Genomic DNA, 18192 nt, shown 5'->3' with positions numbered 1-18192 from the left:
ATAATTTTTTGAAGATTTATATAAAAACTTTTAAAAGGATATTTTGTTTCGTTTTATAAATGTATATATCTTTATATATGTATGTATATTATTTTTAAAAATCTAATGAATAGATAGTTTAAAGTTTTTATAAAAAAAATTATAATATTGTTTGTGAATTTAAACTAATATAAAAATATATACATATTTTTATGTATATATTTTCCATTTTTAATTTAAAATTTTGAAATATCTTAAAAATAATTTTATATTTTTTTATCCACCCGCAAACGTTCGATGGAACCAGTATTTGATTTTAAAAAGTCTGGACGGTTTGAAGCGATTTATAACGATTTGTATGATTGTTTTGAAATATTGTCAACCGCTAGCAATCGCAAAAGCTACATTTATGAGTGGTAAGGGAAACCAGCCATACCCTAAGTGACTAAAAGTAATGTTAATTTTAGAAAGGCAAAATCTTAGAAATAACCAAAAATGATATTTTCTAACAATTTAAGCTTTCGTCAAAATAATTTTTGTATCAAAAAGTCTCTTATCTAACTTATTTGTACATTATGTAAAATACTGACCAATATTATTGGTAAAGCCAATAATGGTTAATGTTATAAAAGTTGGATTCAATAATAATATATTATAAATTATTGTCAACAAAAATTATTTATTTCAGTGAGGATATGTCAAAAAACACCACCCTAAATTTATTTTTTAATTAAACTAATTTTGAAATTTCTAATTTTTGTGAACTTTTTCATTTTTATTTAATTTTCTGTACATATATTGATCTGCAAAATATGTAACATTATAAAATTTGTTATTATTTATTTTAGTTTAAATATAAATATCATATAATATATTTTGATTAGTTTTTATTTTATATTTTTTTATTTAATATATAGTTTATATTATAATCCATAAATACTATAGATTAGTTAGATACTTTTTGATATTTTGTGTTAAAACATATAAAATTACATATTCATTGAACATGCATAAATTTATATAAAACATGCAAAAATATAACTATTATTTATAAATGTATGCATTGTCATTTAGCTATATATTTTTGTTTGTTGAATAATTATTATTCTGTTAAAATAATCAAATCAAAATATGTTGTGAACGTGTACATATATTTTTTAGAAATATTTTTTTGAATCAAATTTTACAAGAAGATTTGAAGCAAATAGTTTGAATTAAGTTTCAAAAAAAAAATGAATAAGAGAAAGTCATCAACTAGAAGATGATTTAGTCTTCAACTACTAAAACATAATTATACTACTTTTTTTTTTTGGACAAACCTCAACTTTTTATAGAAACTTAGTCTCCATGAATGGAGAAAGTGTTTATGGAACATGAAAACAGAGCCATCCAGGCCAAACAAAAAGCTAATACAAGAAAGCAAATACAACAAATAAGGATAGGGGCATACAAAACGCTTAAGCAACTAATGACATCGAGAAGTCCTCTGATCTCAACGAACATCAAGCTGTAAAGTGAGACGAAGCCTTGGAAATTAGAGACCACAACCAGTGATATAACTCCCGGGATTGAAGCAGCAACAAGTGCACAATCAACAATCTTCAACATGGCTACAAAGCCTTTGATTAGAACTTCAGTATTAGAAATATTTCTAATCTTTAACAATAAACTCCCTGCACCAAAACCACACAAGATAGCTGATGAAATTGGGAGAGGAACAACCTCCATAAAAAAGGAAACCGGACAATAACTGTCCAACAAGACCCGATTCACATGATGAAGGGACTTGAGTACCACAAAGGCACAACTGCACAAAACAGTAAGAGGACTGCAAATTGCAGTAAAGGAACTCATCAAACCCCAAGAGAGTCCAAGATACCAAACCAAAGATGTCAACTTATCATCTAACAATAAGTTAGAAAATCTCTGAGATAAAACCTGGATTAGTAGGTGAGGAAGAGAGACCAATGTTGCAGCAGCAACCGCAGTGATAGGCGTGATGAACGGGAGAACATGGTGTATGAAATTGCTGGGAAAAGTACATTTGAAATTCCAGTCAGCACACCAGCAAAGAATCATACTACCAACAATGAGTTCGTCAGGAGGGTTTGGTAGATCTGGTGGAGGGGGGGCTTTAGGCGGCGGATCTGGTGGAGAGAGAGCTTCAAACGGCAGATCTGGCTGCTCCACCGGAACCAGATCTGGAGGTTCCGGTTTAGAGGGTAGTAAAGGAGGGCTCTTCGTCACTGAAACGAAAGCAGGGCCAGAGACATGGGAAGGACAAGTTCTCACCGGAGGCAGCGAACTAGGCGTGGGAAAGGCAGAGACAGGTGAAAGGTTCGACCTTTGAGATTTCAAGAGTTCTTCCCCTCTCTTTGAAATGCTTCGGGTTAACCTAGGCGGAGTCCCGACGAGAAGAAGCATAGCTTCTTAAATGGTTAGGACGACGACAGAGGAGACCTTGCAGTGTGAATCCATGGAGATCGGAGGGTGACCTTGAAACGGCGCCTTGGGTGGTGTGCCAGAGAGAAAAATATACTCTCTTGTTCTTTTTCTTTAGTAAATAACGACTCTAATTACCAGTTTTGCCGTCTTCCATGCAGCTGCAAAGACCAGAAGTCCATTGGTTCTCCATCGTAACATAATTATACTACTATAACCCAAATAATATATCATAGGCTCCTAGCCACAATTCTATAATTGTTGTATAATAGGAAGTGTGTAAGAAATGGAAAAAAAAAAAGTGAGAGAACGACACGCTTTCCCGTAAGTGCTTGGTCCACACAATCTGTCAATCTCAATGCTCATGTCTTCTCGTCATCTCTCTTACAGCTGTCGAAACACATACTCTATTTATAAAGTAGTATTTTACATACACATTACATATAATATCATTTTATATATGTTACAAATAAGATAACTCACATATATGATTTTTTCTCTATTTATAAAGTATTTTACATACACATTACATATAATATCATTTTATATATGTTACAAATAAGATAACTCACATATATGATTATTTTTACTAACATATATGGTCATGTTCGGTTACATGATTTCACTTCAATTTGCAATGTCACGGCTGACATGCTATATATTGTTCGTTTTGCTGTTGCGAGATCAGATCGCATATTACAAGTCGAAAATTGTTGTTCATTTTGCTATTGTGTGACTGATCATGCAACCAATTATAAGTTGCGATTTCAAATCACTAAGAAAATAGCATCTAAAAATTAAAAAAAATTAAGACTTTTCACTGGTTGCAAGTTGCAAATCGTAGAAAGCTGCGATAATAAAATAAACAATATTTGATCGCATATTGTAGTCGAGGGTCGTTGTAATACTCGAACGAACATCGCCTATATGATTCTTTTTCGATCATTTTTATACCATTTAATAGATTACCTGACTGAACCAAATATGCAAAGTTGCGGTTTGGATGACCGACCGCTGCGTTTTGTAAGGTAATATAACTTATAGTATTGTGTATATTACTAATCTTCTTATACTGTATATTGTTAATGTACCGAGAAAAGGAAAATAAACAGTTTCTACAAATCTAAGCCGTGTCCATTAGTATACAAAAAGAAATAACAGTAACATGTAACCCTCAAAAAAAAATTGACACGAAGCTGATGTTCAACATATAGCTTTTCTTTTTCTTTTTAAAATATAGCTGAATATCTTAAGAGAACAATACTTATTACTATATTGGTATGTGCGATTTTCTACGCGGAAAATAATTTTAAAAAGAGTTTTTAATCAAATCACTATCGTTAACCTAAAAAATATCCCACCTGACTCGTTAGTAGTGAATTCTTTTACGGAAATAATATTTTGTCATGTGACTGAATTTAAATTTTCCAAATAAAAAGGTAGAAAAAGTGAACGAGCCCAAAGCAGGAGAGTACAAATATAAAAGTAGAATGAGAGTTGAAGACTTGAAGCATTTCAAAGGTTTATTTTTCTACTTTCTTCTCTCTTCTCTATCTCTCGTTCTTACAAAAGCAGTTTTATTTGGATGGACGAAACACAACAACAACAACTGACGCAAGAACAGATAATGGAGTTTAAAGAGGCGTTTTGTCTGTTTGACAAAAATGGTGATGGTTGCATCACTGCTGATGAACTTGCCACTGTGATCCGGTCGTTGGACCAGAATCCTACCGAACAAGAACTTCAAGATATGATTAATGAGATCGACTCTGATGGTAACGGCACTATCGAATTCTCTGAGTTCCTCAACCTCATGGCCAACAACATCCAGGTTAACACTAATTATACGAAACTAGATCAATCATATTCGTATTTTGTAATTATTAATTAACTTTTTTATTTCGTTTTTAGGAAACTGATGGAGATGAGGAGCTGAAAGAAGCATTCAAAGTGTTTGACAAAGACCAAAATGGTTACATCTCTGCTAGTGAGGTTAGCATATACTAGTACTAATTACATTTGTGTGATATATATATTATTATTTTTTGTATTACACTATGATTAGTTAGATATGCTTTGATTTGATCAAGTTTCATAGAACAAATATCAGTTCGATGTAATCCGTTGCGCATTGTTGTACAACACAAAGTACGTGTGGTCTAATTATAGTTTTATTTAATTCAATGATTGGAGACATATCGATATAAAAACTATGACTGATTGTATTTGTATCTAATAATTCAGTGTCTAAAGCGTATTTTCTATATAGATTAGTTACATGAAACTGAATCATGGATAGAAACTTTTGAGTTAATGACAATCTCAGACAACAAGGCTAGACTATACTATTTCAAGTTTTACAAGAGATTCTTGGGTGTCTGATTCATTTTTTTCTTCTTTTTTTTTTTGGTCAAAGATTCATTTTTTTCTTCTAAACTTCATAGTTGAAATTGACAAGAAAATAACAAGAATATATAGCTGTTCATTTTGTTGTTAATTACTCCCTCTGTTTCATATTAAGTGTCATTTTGACTCATTTTTCTTGTTTCACAAAGAGTGTCATTCTACAATACCAATGTAATTTATACAACCTTTCAGCTCAAAATTAATTGCAAAATGCATCGATCTTATAAATAAAACTATTTATCTAAAATACTATTGGTTAGATATGTGATATTAATTAAAACATAAATGCATTTTAATGAGTTTCTTAATATGTGTGAAAAGTGTCTAAGTGACACTTTTTGTGAAACGGAGAGAGTAATTAGAAAGTGTCTGTCTTGCGTCGTAAAAGGTCAATTGTTTGAGGCTTCGAGCTAGCTGGCATGGTGACTTTTTAGACGATAACGAGGTCAAAAGAAATGTTTTAAAATTCTATAAGCATTTAGTAAAATGTGTATGATTTTATTGGTTTATTGGGCAGAGCACATGTCTCACCTAGTGCAAATAATATGTATACATATTCTTTTCACACCCGTAAATGTTTTGTTTAGCTCAAAACACCATTTAATATCAGAAATGTTGATATATAATTGCAGTTGAGACATGTGATGATCAGTCTTGGGGAGAAGCTGACAGACGAAGAGGTTGATCAGATGATAAAGGAGGCAGATTTAGATGGTGATGGTCAAGTCAATTATGATGAATTTGTGAGGATGATGATGCCCAGCGGTTAATGTATTTTACCCGTTAATGTATGATCTTTATATAAATTTGTTTATCTTTTTATCCTCTTCAGAATACTATATTTCACATTCCTATTAAATTAGACTACGCTATTTGTATTCAATTTTTAATTAACATGTACGGCTGGCAATAATCACTATTTCATTTTTATGTTTTAAAATGTCTGAAACACTAATCACAAATCTAAACAATATAATGCTTAATTAATCGTTAGTTCAGGTGTTATTAGTTAATTAGCTTATGTCTTTTATGACCGATTACTGATCTATCATCTCATGTTAGAAAATGGAGAAAAAAATTCTTTGCATATTTCAGTTCCAGTCGGTGTTAAATACTCGGATGCACATACAAAAGGCCTTTGATTGGTACAATCATAAACATATTAAATTTATAAACTTCAAAAACTCTACACGTCTTTTATAGAGTGCATTGTTATGATTAGGGTGATAGCTTGATGTGAAGTTTGTCCAAACATTTGAGTGCGTGACTCTGACCCCAAAAGAATATTCTTATTAAGTAAAAACAAAATAAACCTTTTTGTCAACATACCAAAGTACAATCTCTCCTTTAAAGATCTTGAAGGTGATTCATCTGAAACCAACTGCGACGAGGATTTCACCAGTGTTTTTCCCTCGCTAATCTCTTCTATGGTTACTTTCTTGGCAGCAAAGGCATCTAGGACTAGGAGGCTGAATAAAGAATAGCTCTCTGGCTCATGAGACCCTAAGGGTCCATCTTCAGCTTTTTCCCCTTACGCAGCCATGTAAGAGTATTCAACGGCATCTATATAACTATATTCTTATGAAAGTTGCATAGAAAAAGCAAAACTGCGTTTGTTTTCATATAAACACAATCGTTTGATAAGGTACTACAAGTTTCATCCGAAGGTAGTTGGATCAAATCATCAAATATTACAACTTTCACAAAAGAAAAAAACAGTCTTTTATATATAGGCTTGTCCTATACAACAATATGACTGTTGCCACAAGGCCACAAGGCCCACAACAACACAAAGCAGAGATAGTTTCTTTGTCTTAGGCAGGAATCACTTCCGGTAGTCTACCATTACCTGCCGGAGTCAAACTGTCATAGTAATCCACCAGAACTTGCCATCCACCTGGACACATGAATCCGTCCGGAGGGTTTTCTTTGTTCTTGGCCAACGTGCGCATCTGAAAAAAAAAAAAAAAAGAGAGATTTATCAGAACATCATGAAGAACTTAACCATGTTGTATTATTGTCTTTCAGAGAGGTGTGGAACTACCTTAGTGCCTGAGATAAACAAGAAATCTTGAGGCCTCGAGGGATCGAAGAAAGCCATCTTCCCTTGTGTCTTGTCATATGCAGCAACCTGATAGAAACCAAGAAGTCAGATCTCAACACTGCCATAAAAAAAACAGAAGTGTGAATATTAATATTACCTTGAAAGGAAGGATGTTGAGTCTTTCAAGTCCAGGAGCCATGCTTAGTACTTTCTTTCCATGATCAGCATCGTAAAGATCACGTTTCTCTACTGGATGACCCATCCCAGCTGGATCACGACCCACAATGTAGAAGTTAGCACCCGCATTGATTCTAGCCTTCGCGTGCCATTGCACTTCGGTTGGACCAGCGTAATGCATAGGAGACGGGAATATCGAAACCACTGTAGTCTCTGGATCAAGAACACCGTCCTCGAGCACCTTCTCGTGCTGCTTCATCCTCCAACTTAGGGGAACATCATCAGCCTTTGTGTACCCTCCTAACGGATGAAGCAAAAGGATAGGGTTCTTGTACCCCATTTCAAGAAGTCTCCTACGAGTATCGGTCATAAGGAGTGCGTGACCGTTGTGTACCGGGTTCCTGAGCTGGAAAGCAAAGACAGCATCCGCACCACGCTTCTCCAGCTCTTTGCGGAGGTCAGCAGGGGAAAGCCTGAAACGGTCAAGTCCGTCATTGTACTTGACTGGCTCTAGAACCTCAAGGTCACCACCTATGAGCCAGTTTCCAGCGTTGGTTATGGCTTCTTCTACGTAAGGCAAACCTGGAGCGGTCGTACCCCAAGTTCTAGCTATCCGCTCTTCCTTGGGATGCTTGTAAATCTCAATGCTGATCAAACGGAAAAACAAAATTAATCTACAAAGGACTGTATAAACCTTTAGTGATGCAAAGCAGGGACAAATTTTAAACAAAACAGAACTCGCCAACCAAACCGAAGCGAACTGGAATTTTCGGGTTTCGGTTCTTATTCATTTATGTTTGGTTTAATTTGGTGGAATAAAAAAATCAATTTTTGGTTCGGCAACAAGTTTGTTCTATTTTCCACTTTTTAAAAAGTTACAATCCTAATCAATCTTAGGAACCAAATCAACCGAACTAACTAAATTATAAATATAAATTAAAATGAAAAAACCCAAAATTTTAAGTGAGACTAAAGTATTAAACTGACAAAAAACTTTGGTTTAATTCACAATTATTGTTAACCAAAACCGAACCGAATTTTTGTTCGGTTCAGTTCCGCATAATTTTGTGTTAACCGAACTAATCTAAACCGAATAACCTGAACCTAACTAACGGTTAAAACCGCATGCGTAATGCAAAGTCAAATGAGTGACAGCTTAAGGTGTAGAGAATATGTATATAAGGTTACTTTAGTCTTTGTATTATACCTAGTATTCTCCTTTGTATACAGTATAAATACTGTCTTATACTATCTAATAAACATCACTTGAGCCAATACTTCTATATGGTATCAGAGCTGTGATACCTAAGGGATCTCAGTTTTATTTCTACGCCGTCAAAAACAACTCAAAAAAAAAAAATCTTATTTTTTTTTTTCACTGTTCATCGTCTTCCTCACGTCAACCTTTCATGGCGCACTCACCGGCGACTCACAGTGAAACAATTCAGGTGTCTGATTCTCAGAACCTCTTCAACGTGAACATGACTAATGTCACGAAACTCACGGCTTCAAACTTCTTGATGTGGAGTCGTCAAGTCCATGCCTTGCTCGACGGGTACGATCTCGCGGGGTACATTGATGGTTCAATGGTTCCGCCTTCTCCTACTGTCACGATTGATGGGAATCTCGCTACTAACACGGCGTATACCCTCTGGAAACGACAGGATAGGCTGATTTACAGCGCCCTACTTGGCGCTATCACAGTCACAGTCACAGTAACAAGCTGGAGACTCGCTCGTTAAAGTGTGTTTTCCTTGGCTACTCCTTGACGCAAAGTGCATATCTCTGTCTACATAAGCCTACCGGACGTATCTATACGTCGAGACATGTCACTTTCATGGAATCGGAGTTTCCGTTTCCAACACCTGCTCCGGTCCACACTGACTCTCCCGAACCACCTCATCCTTCCTTCACTCCACCTACCGCCATACCCATCACCACTCCGTCACTCGTACACTCGTCACCGTTGCCTCCCCCGAGCCAGGATCCTCACCCAATGACGACGCCACCAGTGTTGTCCCAGAGTTCTGCTACTGCGGAACATGGTAATGAAAGAGGCTTGGAACAGAGTTCCTCGGCTACATCGACTGAGTCTGCACCGCCAGGTAACACAGGTACCTCAAACACTCAACCTTCTCCTCCTCCACCTACATCACCAACACCCGTTGTGCCTCAAACACAACCCACTACGACTTCTCCCATACCTCAAGAACCGCAACCTGAACCACAAAATGCCCATCCCATGCGCACTCGTGCGAAAAACAATATCAGTAAACCCACTAAAAAACTTACCCTCTTAGCTCAAACAACCACTCCCCAAATTCCCACAACCCTAAGCCAGGCTATGCGAGATGAGAATTGGAGACGTTCGATGAGTGTTGAGTATGATGCTCAAATTGCTAACCATACTTTTGAATTGGTTCCTCCTATGCCAAATCAGAGTGTTATTGGTTCTAGATGGGTTCATACAATAAAATATCTTGCTAATGGTACTATTGACAGGTATAAATCGCGTTGGGTTGCCCGTGGTCACACACAACAGTATGGAGTGGACTATGCCGAGACCTTTAGCCCTGTCGTCAAGTCGGTTACCATTCGCCTGGTCTTGCATCTTGCTGTCACACGAGCTTGGCCTCTTAAGCAGCTTGACGTCAACAACGCGTTTCTTCAAGGGACTCTCTCTGACGAAGTATATGTCTCGCAGCCACCAGGATTTGTTGATCCAGATCGCCCGAATCATGTTTGTCGCTTGAAAAAAGCCTTGTATGGTCTTAAGCAAGCTCCACGAGCGTGGTATCAGGAACTGAAGACTTTCTTATGCCAAATGGGGTGCTGCAACTCCACAGCTGACACTTCCGTGTTCATCTACATTCGTGATTCTCATGTTCTCTACATCCTCGTCTACGTAGACGACATCATCATCACAGGAAGCAGTCCCACCTTGGTTTCAGCGTGTATCCATGTCCTCTCTTCACGCTTCTCGCTAAAGGACCCCTCTGACTTGCATTACTTCTTAGGCATTGAGGTCACACGCACAAGGACTGGCCTTCATCTCATGCAGCGGAAGTATATCATCGATCTTCTGACAAAGATGAAAATGCTTGATGCGAAGCCTGTCTCCACACCACAAGCCACGACGCCGAAGCTGTCACTTCTCTCTGGTTCTCCGCTTGATGACCCTAAGGAATACAGGATGCTTCTTGGGAGTCTTCAATATTTGACATACACACGGCCGGACATTGCTTATACCGTCAATCGACTATCACAGTTCATGCATCGGCCTACAGAGCTTCACTGGCAAGCAGCCAAGCGTATCCTTCGGTACCTTGCAGGCTCTCTTTCACATGGGATATACTTCAGCAAGCAATCACCACTTCATCTCCATGCTTTCTCTGACGCCGACTGGGCTGGAGACACTGATGATTTCATTTCCACAAATGCCTATATCGTCTATCTTGGTTCTACTCCGATAGCCTGGTCCAGCAAGAAACAAACGGGCGTCGCACGATCATCTACCGAGGCGGAGTATAGGTCTGTCGCCAATACTGCGGCTGAGCTTTGTTGGATATCGTCTCTTCTTCAAGAACTCGGAGTTCAACAGCCAGCTACACCTACGATCTATTGCGACAACGTCGGCGCCACATACTTAAGTGCTAATCCTGTGTTTCACTCCAAGATGAAGCATTTGGCTCTTGATTTTCACTTCGTCAGGAACAATGTCCAGTCAGGAGCACTTCGCGTCACCCATGTTTCAACACGAGACCAACTAGCTGACGCACTGACCAAACCATTGGCGAGAGCACGGTTTCACGAGCTTATGTCCAAGATTGGAGTCGTTAAACTCCCTCCATCTTGAGGGGGTGTGTAGAGAATATGTATATAAGGTTACTTTAGTCTTTGTATTATACCTAGTATTCTCTTTTGTATACAGTATAAATACTGTCTTATACTATCTAATAAACATCACTTGAGCCAATACTTCTATATAAGGGACCAATCATATCATTGTCTAATCTCTCAGGACACGGAAACATGAACTCGTTTTATAAATCAAAACTTACTCGGTGAGGATGGCGACGGGATTACCCTCTGAATCAACCAGCGCGACGCGCTTAGACTCGCCGATACCAGCCTTCTGCTCGTCGTCTATAGCGAGGACGATAGGCACCGACATGTTAACAACCGATCCGTCGTCAAGACGCAGCGAGTTGAAATGAAGAGTTTGGAGGAACTCGGATTCTCTCATGAACCCTCCGAGTGGGCTCGCCCAGCCTTCGCTCAAGACGTGCATCCACTGCATGTCTATCGCCGTCAGCTCCACGCGCGGCAGCTCCGTCGCCTCGTGCTTCTTCTCCCGCCGCCGTGGCTCGTCCACGATGAGCTCCACGAGCTTTCCACCGTCGGGCGCGATCAGCCCGGAGCGTACGACTCCGCGACGGCGGCGAGGTTTCGAGGGGAAAGAAACGGCGGCGATGGGGAGATCGAGGTTGGGAGATTTGGTGAGTGGCTGCTGAGAGAGGAAAGGGGTTTTGTTGAGGACGGCAGCCATGGACGCCATTGAAACGCTCTCTCTCAGGCTATGGCTGCTTCCGTGGAGATTCCGTGAGAGAGACGAGTAGGGGCTTTTATAGAGAGTTAGACGTTCTCTCTCTCTGCAGATATGCATGTACGTGGACACTTATGAATAAATCATTTTAGTAATGATATAAAATATTAACAAGGTTGCCTTATTGGTATGGTGCAGAGTCATTGTAACTGTTACTCTGTTTTTATTTTATATTAGATGTTAATTTCATTTATAGACTGTTTTTACTTGTGTATTTAGTTTCATATTCCCATTCATATGGAAAGTCTGAAAAATTCATGAATATATTTTTATGTTCTCAGAGGAATATTCGCAGAGTTTGAAAGGGTGATGGTGTTTTAAGGCCAAATAATTGTTGTTTAGGAAATAAAATATAATTAAAAGTTAGGAAATGTGAAGCCAGTGTGTGGACTGATGCTACAGTTGAATATATCCAAGAATACGGCCAGGTTCGAGTTCGACCATCAATTTTGTAATGGAATAGGTACACCACTCCAACTGCCACGTTACATTAGGAATATTTATTTTTCTCTGAATATGCTTTTTCAATTTTGGAATAATATCTTTAATGAATTAATGGAGATCGTGAAATAAAACTAAAATTCATTTTATATAAAAATCTATGTTTATATTTTATAAATCTTTTCTTTTTATTATTTACTAGGTGGTTTACCCGCACATGCGGACATAATTTTATTTTAAATATTTATTAATTCAAAATAATAATAATAAGTTATTATTTATGTTATTAAAAATTACATTAAACATCAAATTTTATGTATGATAAAAAATTCCATAAAAATATATACATTTATTATTGCGTTGGAATTTTAAAAACACTCACATATCTGAAATATTTTAGAAAATAAATTTATACAATTTGTTTTGATTGAATAATATCTAATTGTAAAATTTTTTATAGTTTAGTTTTGAACTTTTATAATCTAGAAAAAAATATTTTCAGATAACAACACAATATATATAAGAGTTATCTTTTTAACAATATTAATTTTTAATCTAATATAACATATAAATATAATATTATTAACTTAAAATTTTAAAATAAAAAAAAAATATTATTTTCAGATAACAACTTAATATATGTAAGAATTATGTTTTATTTTTGACAATATTAATTTATAATCTAATATACCATATAATATAATATTATTAACTTAGAATTCATTTTTTAACTTTTTTTAATATTACTTTCAAATAACAACACAATATATATACAAGAGTTATCTTTATATTTTGATAATATTAATTTATAAGCTAATATAATATATAAATTATATATAAAATCATTAAAGGTAACAATGACATTAACCGTTCTAACGTTTAACGTGAGAGCTTCGTTGCGAAAAATCACTTCGTAAATAATAGTATAGATTTGTTTTTTAATCAAGAAGGAAAATTAAATTAAAAAATAATCTCAATTTTATTAAGAAAAAGAAAATATGAATGATTGTTATTAATATCAGTCAAAATATATTTTTAATTTATTGAAATTATCTTTGTAATTAACTGTTGTGGATAAACTGATTTTTTTAAATAATAGTATATATTATAGATATCGTTTATAACTATTTCACAATCATTTTAGTGAAATACTATAATATTTTATGGGAAAGAAAAATAGGTTGTCGAAACTCGATGCTTCTACTTTTTTCTGTGTGCCCAATACTCGATCTTTCTTGTCAATGATACGAAACAATAAATAGTTTGTAAGAGGAACAAAATCAATATGCTGTAATTGGACCATGGGAAAGAAATAGACAGAATACATTGTCATTGCTTTTATTTTGAAAGAATTACATTTCGTCGACTCATCAATTACTAATTATAGAGCTCCTCAGTTTTGACCTGACCAGACCAATCTTGATTCTTGACCCGAAGCGCGCTTGCACACGTGATAAATATTGTCCAAACTTAGAGAGAGTTGGTAGACTGGTGGCTGATTATTCTTCCACCACTTTTATCAATTCTATCAAATCTTATTTTCAACTACTTACAGTTTGGGTTCTGGTTGGTTACTAGTAAGCCTACCCTTACTACTTCGGCAAGTTCAAAACTAATTATTTAGACTATATTGACTACTTCAAATTTTAATCTGATTGTAAACTGAGGTAGTTAAAGAATTAGATAATGTAGCGCTTGAATAGGTCTTATTGGTGGCTGGGACCTCACATTCACAACATGTGTTAAATAAAACATTCATGATCGACCTACCTGCGTTTCTCTCATAATCATTAACCCGATAATTCTAAAATAAAAGTAAGCAAGACATAAGTTGTTGTTTTTTTTTTTGTTAAAGAAGACATAAGTTGTTCAATGTAATATATACATATTTTCCTAAAATCAAATGTTCAAATTTCATCAAAATGATCACATAGGACACAGTCAAAATATTGAATTTGTATTATAATTTCTAGATTTGTAATTTTCTGAACATAAAATGGAATCTAAAGCTTTGCAATATAGAATCAACGTTTCATGTCATCAGACAACAACAAAAAAACACTTAATAGAAAAGGATTATTTGTGAAATAGCCAAAAAAATTGATAGGAAGATAAAAGAAAGGAGAAAATAGAATTTTGGTTAGTTTGTTAATTTTGATTTTTTGGGGTTATTGGGTGTAATTTCTATGATAGAAACCGGTTTAAAATCCACTCCAAAAAAGACCAGTGATAGCACTTTTTTGTCAACCAATAATAACACTTAATAGCGGAAATTCTCTGACTCTAAAAGCTGACACAAATTTGGAAGACTTTTGTGGACGAGTCAGAGCAGCTTTTAACTCTTCAAGACTATAAAATTCATCGACCTCATCTCCATGTTCCATGTTCCATGTTTAGAACTACTTCTATGCGAGATTGCTTCAGTGCAACTTGAGCTTGGGACACAGATTTAGCATTGATTTTTCTACATGATATTGCCTGAAGTAAGATCTCATAATTTCTCGTTGCTTTAGCCATTTTTATAACAAGCAAAAACTAGGTCTCACTCAATTTTACCAGCTGTATGACAGAGCATTTTGAATTAGGTTTTATAACCCAAAAGTAGGTCAAGGTTTCCTTACCCAAATTTTAGATAACATGACAAAAATTTGGCCCAAGTAGTGATGAGAAAGATCGATGCCCAAATGTAGTGGGCTAAAATTCCAAACTCCTTCTTTCCTTTATCTATTCTATCATTATAACTGTCAGGGACATATCGGTTTGTATTTTATCGTTCACCTCCAAAGCCGATATTCCTCTTCATTCTTGAAGTTGATTAAGAAAAATACACAAATATCTTTTTATATAAATTTTATTTTGGCTAAAGAAAAACAAACAAATTAAAAGGCCAGCGTATGTTTTCCAGAATTTAGCTCAATGAAACTCGAGAAAAATAAGGGACTGGTAAAAGAGTCTCTACTATATATGTAGAAGAAGTCGAGTTGATGAGAACATTGAGGGGGTGTATTAGCTGATATAGAGCTTGTATACTCCGGTTTAGGTTAATGGGTTTTCATTGGTTTAGTTTCTTTTAGCTAACCAATGTATATTTGAATCATGTAACAAACTTTACTCGGTTAAGAAGTTCGTTTCATTTCCACTCAATAGACAGAGGGGAGAATTTCATGTTATGTTTCTCAACGTGCATCTATCTGAGAGAAGAGTGCGTAATCTGATCTAGAGTTCTCGATGAAGAAGAAGGTTTAAGCTCAACCCACAAATTTTAGATATTATTTTGCCATGCCAAGAGTATCAAGTATCAACGACGTTGTAAAGAAACTGCATAAAATGTATTCTCAAATGCAGCTTTAGTGAACAACTTTTGCATATTATAATGAAGCGTCTTGGCTACAGACCCATTCTTTTTCATACTTGGACAGCTCTGTTTGAATGGCTAGAAATCACTGATACATATGTCCTAAAACACTGAAATGTATTGCTTCCCAGGCTACAATCTACAACCTCTGGGCGGAAAGGAATAGGAGACTGCATCTCTAGGGATCGTCTTCTCCTTAGGCCACATTCAAAGTCATTGATCGTCTCATCCGTAACCTCATCCACGCAAGGAAGTACCACGAGAAATTCAAGAATCTGATGCGTCTTTGATTAAAGCATATGCTTAACAATATTTTGTCGCTCTGTTTTGGCTTCAACGCCTATGCCTTTTCGTTGTTTTTTATTCTTTTTTGGCATTGAAAGTCTTAACCGCAAAACTCTTTGTATTCATACAACTCGGCTTCAAGTTTTATAATATTCACATACCTATAAATATGTATTTTCAAAGGAAATTCACTTTTTATCCTTTTTAGGAACACCATGCATTACATCACAAGTAGCAAAGATATCTGGACAGTAACAATAACATCCTGGGACAGTGGCCGAAATCCAAACTATAGTTAGACTGCATGTTAAGCACGCATTAATTTTGAAAGGAAATTGCATTTAATGATTTAAATGTCAAGTAAGGTAAACTTTCGACCAAATTCATATCAGCCCAGTTTAAAAATACTAATTAATTAAATGCAGTTTCTTTACAAAAATTGTTTCACAAATGAATGGGACTTCGTTAGAAAGTTATATAATTATATATGTGTATGTTTCTTTGACTTTTTCTGTTGGCAGTTTTCTACATCTTTTAAAACAGAAATCTGTAACTCGGTTGATAACATATACTTTTTGGCTTTAATCATAACAACAAAATCAAAAATAAAAGTTCAAAAATATTTTTCATTAATATGAATGTCAATTTTCTTAATTAGATGTTACTCTGATCCTTCAAGTAGTGTCTCGCTTTACAGTAGTTAAAAGTTAAAACTGTAAAGCTTTCTAAGTAAAATAATTATATATAAATATTTTCGGTACTTCTCTAAAATGAGTCATTTTAAGTTCTTGTCACTAAAATAGTCTCTAATAAAAAATGATTAAAATAAATTTCATTAAAGAGGCAAACTATATTTCTATTCCTTGTTTTATAGATATATAAATATAAACAAATAATAAAAAAAACAGTAAATTATTTTTGTAGTTTCAAATTATATGTTTTCAAACTAAAATTTTTAAAAAAAATTTCAATTTTTTTAATTCTAAAATGTTTTTTGAAACTATTTAAAAAAATTTAATCTAATTCTTGAATATTTATTCATTTTTAAAAATTATAAACCTTATCTCAACACCCTCACCTTTAACTTTAAACCCTATTAGATAAGTTAATTGTAGGGATATAAACGTATATTTATCATTTAATTAAAGAAATATGTATATATGTATATATGTGTAGACAAAACAAACTATGCATGTGTATATATGCTTAATTGACATTTTTTGAGTAAGAAAAAGTAAGAGTTGGAGAAAATTGAATGTGATACTAGATAGCTAGATAGATACATTTTGGTGTAAATATATACACGAATATAACTATTTACATAAGGATGAAGAAGTTTTGTAACTGACGAACTAAAAACCATTTAAAGAAAATTTGAAATAGACGTACGATGGAAGTTGGAATCTCATTTATATATTAGAAAAAAAAAAGAAAAATGTACATTCGGTGGAGCTTTGCCATACAAATAGAAAAGCAAAAGTATCGAAACCCAGAATCATATCATTCCTATAACAGACGTACCTATATACTATGACGACTGCGTCGATCATATGATTCTTATGTACTTATTATACGCTAGATATTTACATATTAAGGCAAGAAAATGTTCTCATTATTAAATAAAATGCATATAATTTGCGTATATAGCTTAATTTGGTTTACAACTGAAAAGTAGCGATTAGAAAGTTGAAACAAATTTTAAGTAGTTTTATGGGTAGGTTTTATACATGGAAGGGGACCATTTGCCACCCATTATTTCCAGCGATGAAATAGTAAATTTGACATGCATTTCTTTAGTGCTTAATTAATTGTCCAAAGTTTTCTTTGAAGATTAATCTGACCCGGTTTTAAATATTTTCGTTATTCACTATGTCTCCGGTTATCTAAACACAAATCTTGTATCATTAAGGCATTCAAATCACATAAAACATACGAATTTTTTAAGTCCAAAGACTCTAACGCCTAACCATAGTTTGGTAAGGAGTAATTTAGGTAAGCAACCCTTTCTGCTAGTACACCGCTGTAAATTAATTTATCAGTCGGTTATTGTTTTCTTTTACATTTAATTTGCATATTTTAATTTGTTATTCAAAAATTAAGATCCAAAAGTAGTTTTAGCTCTACGAAGACAATTCCATAAATCTGTAGTTATATAGATTCTCGAAGAATTATGCATAAATCGTGTTGTAACTTCAGTTTCAACTTCTCAGAAACCCTATTAGCTAAACTAATATAATAACATAAACAAACCAGAACTTTTCTGAAATTAATACTAATTGTGAAAAGAAGTTGGGAGTCTCTCTTGAGATTCCAAAAAGTAAATAGGGATTTACATTTCAATTTGCTATATGTTGGACGAACTTGAGATTCTGATATAAACGCAACAACCCTAATAATAATAATAAAAAAAACGGGATCTCTATGAACAAAACACACACACACAAGTAGAAATGAAAA

General features: G+C 34.7%; 3 protein-coding genes across 3 annotated transcripts; 1 reads left to right on the top strand and 2 right to left on the bottom strand.

Moving 5' to 3' along the window:
* Window positions 1-1279: 1279 nt before the first annotated feature.
* Window positions 1280-2535, bottom strand: LOC108859662 (uncharacterized). Its single transcript, XM_018633572.2, has 3 exons — window positions 1918-2535; window positions 1744-1807; window positions 1280-1652 (listed from the first exon to the last, which is right to left on the bottom strand). The coding sequence occupies exons 1-3, from the start codon at window positions 2401-2403 to the stop codon at window positions 1318-1320; spliced, it is 885 nt and encodes a 294-aa protein (XP_018489074.1). The 5' UTR covers window positions 2404-2535; the 3' UTR covers window positions 1280-1317.
* Window positions 2536-3903: 1368 nt separating this feature from the next.
* Window positions 3904-5759, top strand: LOC108862543 (calmodulin-like protein 11). Its single transcript, XM_018636703.2, has 3 exons — window positions 3904-4252; window positions 4333-4413; window positions 5460-5759. Exons 1-3 carry the CDS (start codon window positions 4007-4009, stop codon window positions 5595-5597), a joined length of 465 nt encoding a protein of 154 aa, XP_018492205.1. The 5' UTR covers window positions 3904-4006; the 3' UTR covers window positions 5598-5759.
* Window positions 5760-6422: 663 nt separating this feature from the next.
* On the bottom strand, window positions 6423-11703 carry LOC108862542 (ATP sulfurylase 1, chloroplastic). Its single transcript, XM_018636702.2, has 4 exons — window positions 11110-11703; window positions 7029-7695; window positions 6872-6958; window positions 6423-6779 (listed from the first exon to the last, which is right to left on the bottom strand). Exons 1-4 carry the CDS (start codon window positions 11604-11606, stop codon window positions 6642-6644), a joined length of 1389 nt encoding a protein of 462 aa, XP_018492204.1. The 5' UTR covers window positions 11607-11703; the 3' UTR covers window positions 6423-6641.
* Between the last annotated feature and the right edge of the window lie 6489 nt (window positions 11704-18192).

This window comes from Raphanus sativus, chromosome 5 (genome assembly GCF_000801105.2).
Source record: "Raphanus sativus cultivar WK10039 chromosome 5, ASM80110v3, whole genome shotgun sequence".
Classification (NCBI taxonomy): Eukaryota; Viridiplantae; Streptophyta; class Magnoliopsida; order Brassicales; family Brassicaceae; genus Raphanus; species Raphanus sativus.
This window is presented reverse-complemented; position numbering and strand designations above follow the sequence as displayed.

Excerpts from the sequence above, each read along its gene's own strand:
- LOC108862542 (XM_018636702.2), bottom strand. The coding sequence starts at position 11,606 with ATGGCGTCCATGGCTGCCGTCCTCAACAAAACCCCTTTCCTCTCTCAG. Across the intron at positions 7,696-11,109 it reads CCCGTCGCCATCCTCACCGA|CATTGAGATTTACAAGCATC; the intron begins GTAAGTTTTGAT and ends CCGTTTGATCAG. Across the intron at positions 6,780-6,871 it reads TGTTTATCTCAGGCACTAAG|ATGCGCACGTTGGCCAAGAA; the intron begins GTAGTTCCACAC and ends TTTTTTTTTCAG.
- LOC108862543 (XM_018636703.2), top strand. The coding sequence starts at position 4,007 with ATGGACGAAACACAACAACAACAACTGACGCAAGAACAGATAATGGAG. Across the intron at positions 4,253-4,332 it reads TCATGGCCAACAACATCCAG|GAAACTGATGGAGATGAGGA; the intron begins GTTAACACTAAT and ends TTTCGTTTTTAG. Across the intron at positions 4,414-5,459 it reads GTTACATCTCTGCTAGTGAG|TTGAGACATGTGATGATCAG; the intron begins GTTAGCATATAC and ends ATATAATTGCAG.
- LOC108859662 (XM_018633572.2), bottom strand. The coding sequence starts at position 2,403 with ATGCTTCTTCTCGTCGGGACTCCGCCTAGGTTAACCCGAAGCATTTCA. Across the intron at positions 1,808-1,917 it reads TTCCTCACCTACTAATCCAG|TCCTCTTACTGTTTTGTGCA; the intron begins GTTTTATCTCAG and ends TGCAATTTGCAG. Across the intron at positions 1,653-1,743 it reads CCCTTCATCATGTGAATCGG|GGAGTTTATTGTTAAAGATT; the intron begins GTCTTGTTGGAC and ends GTTTTGGTGCAG.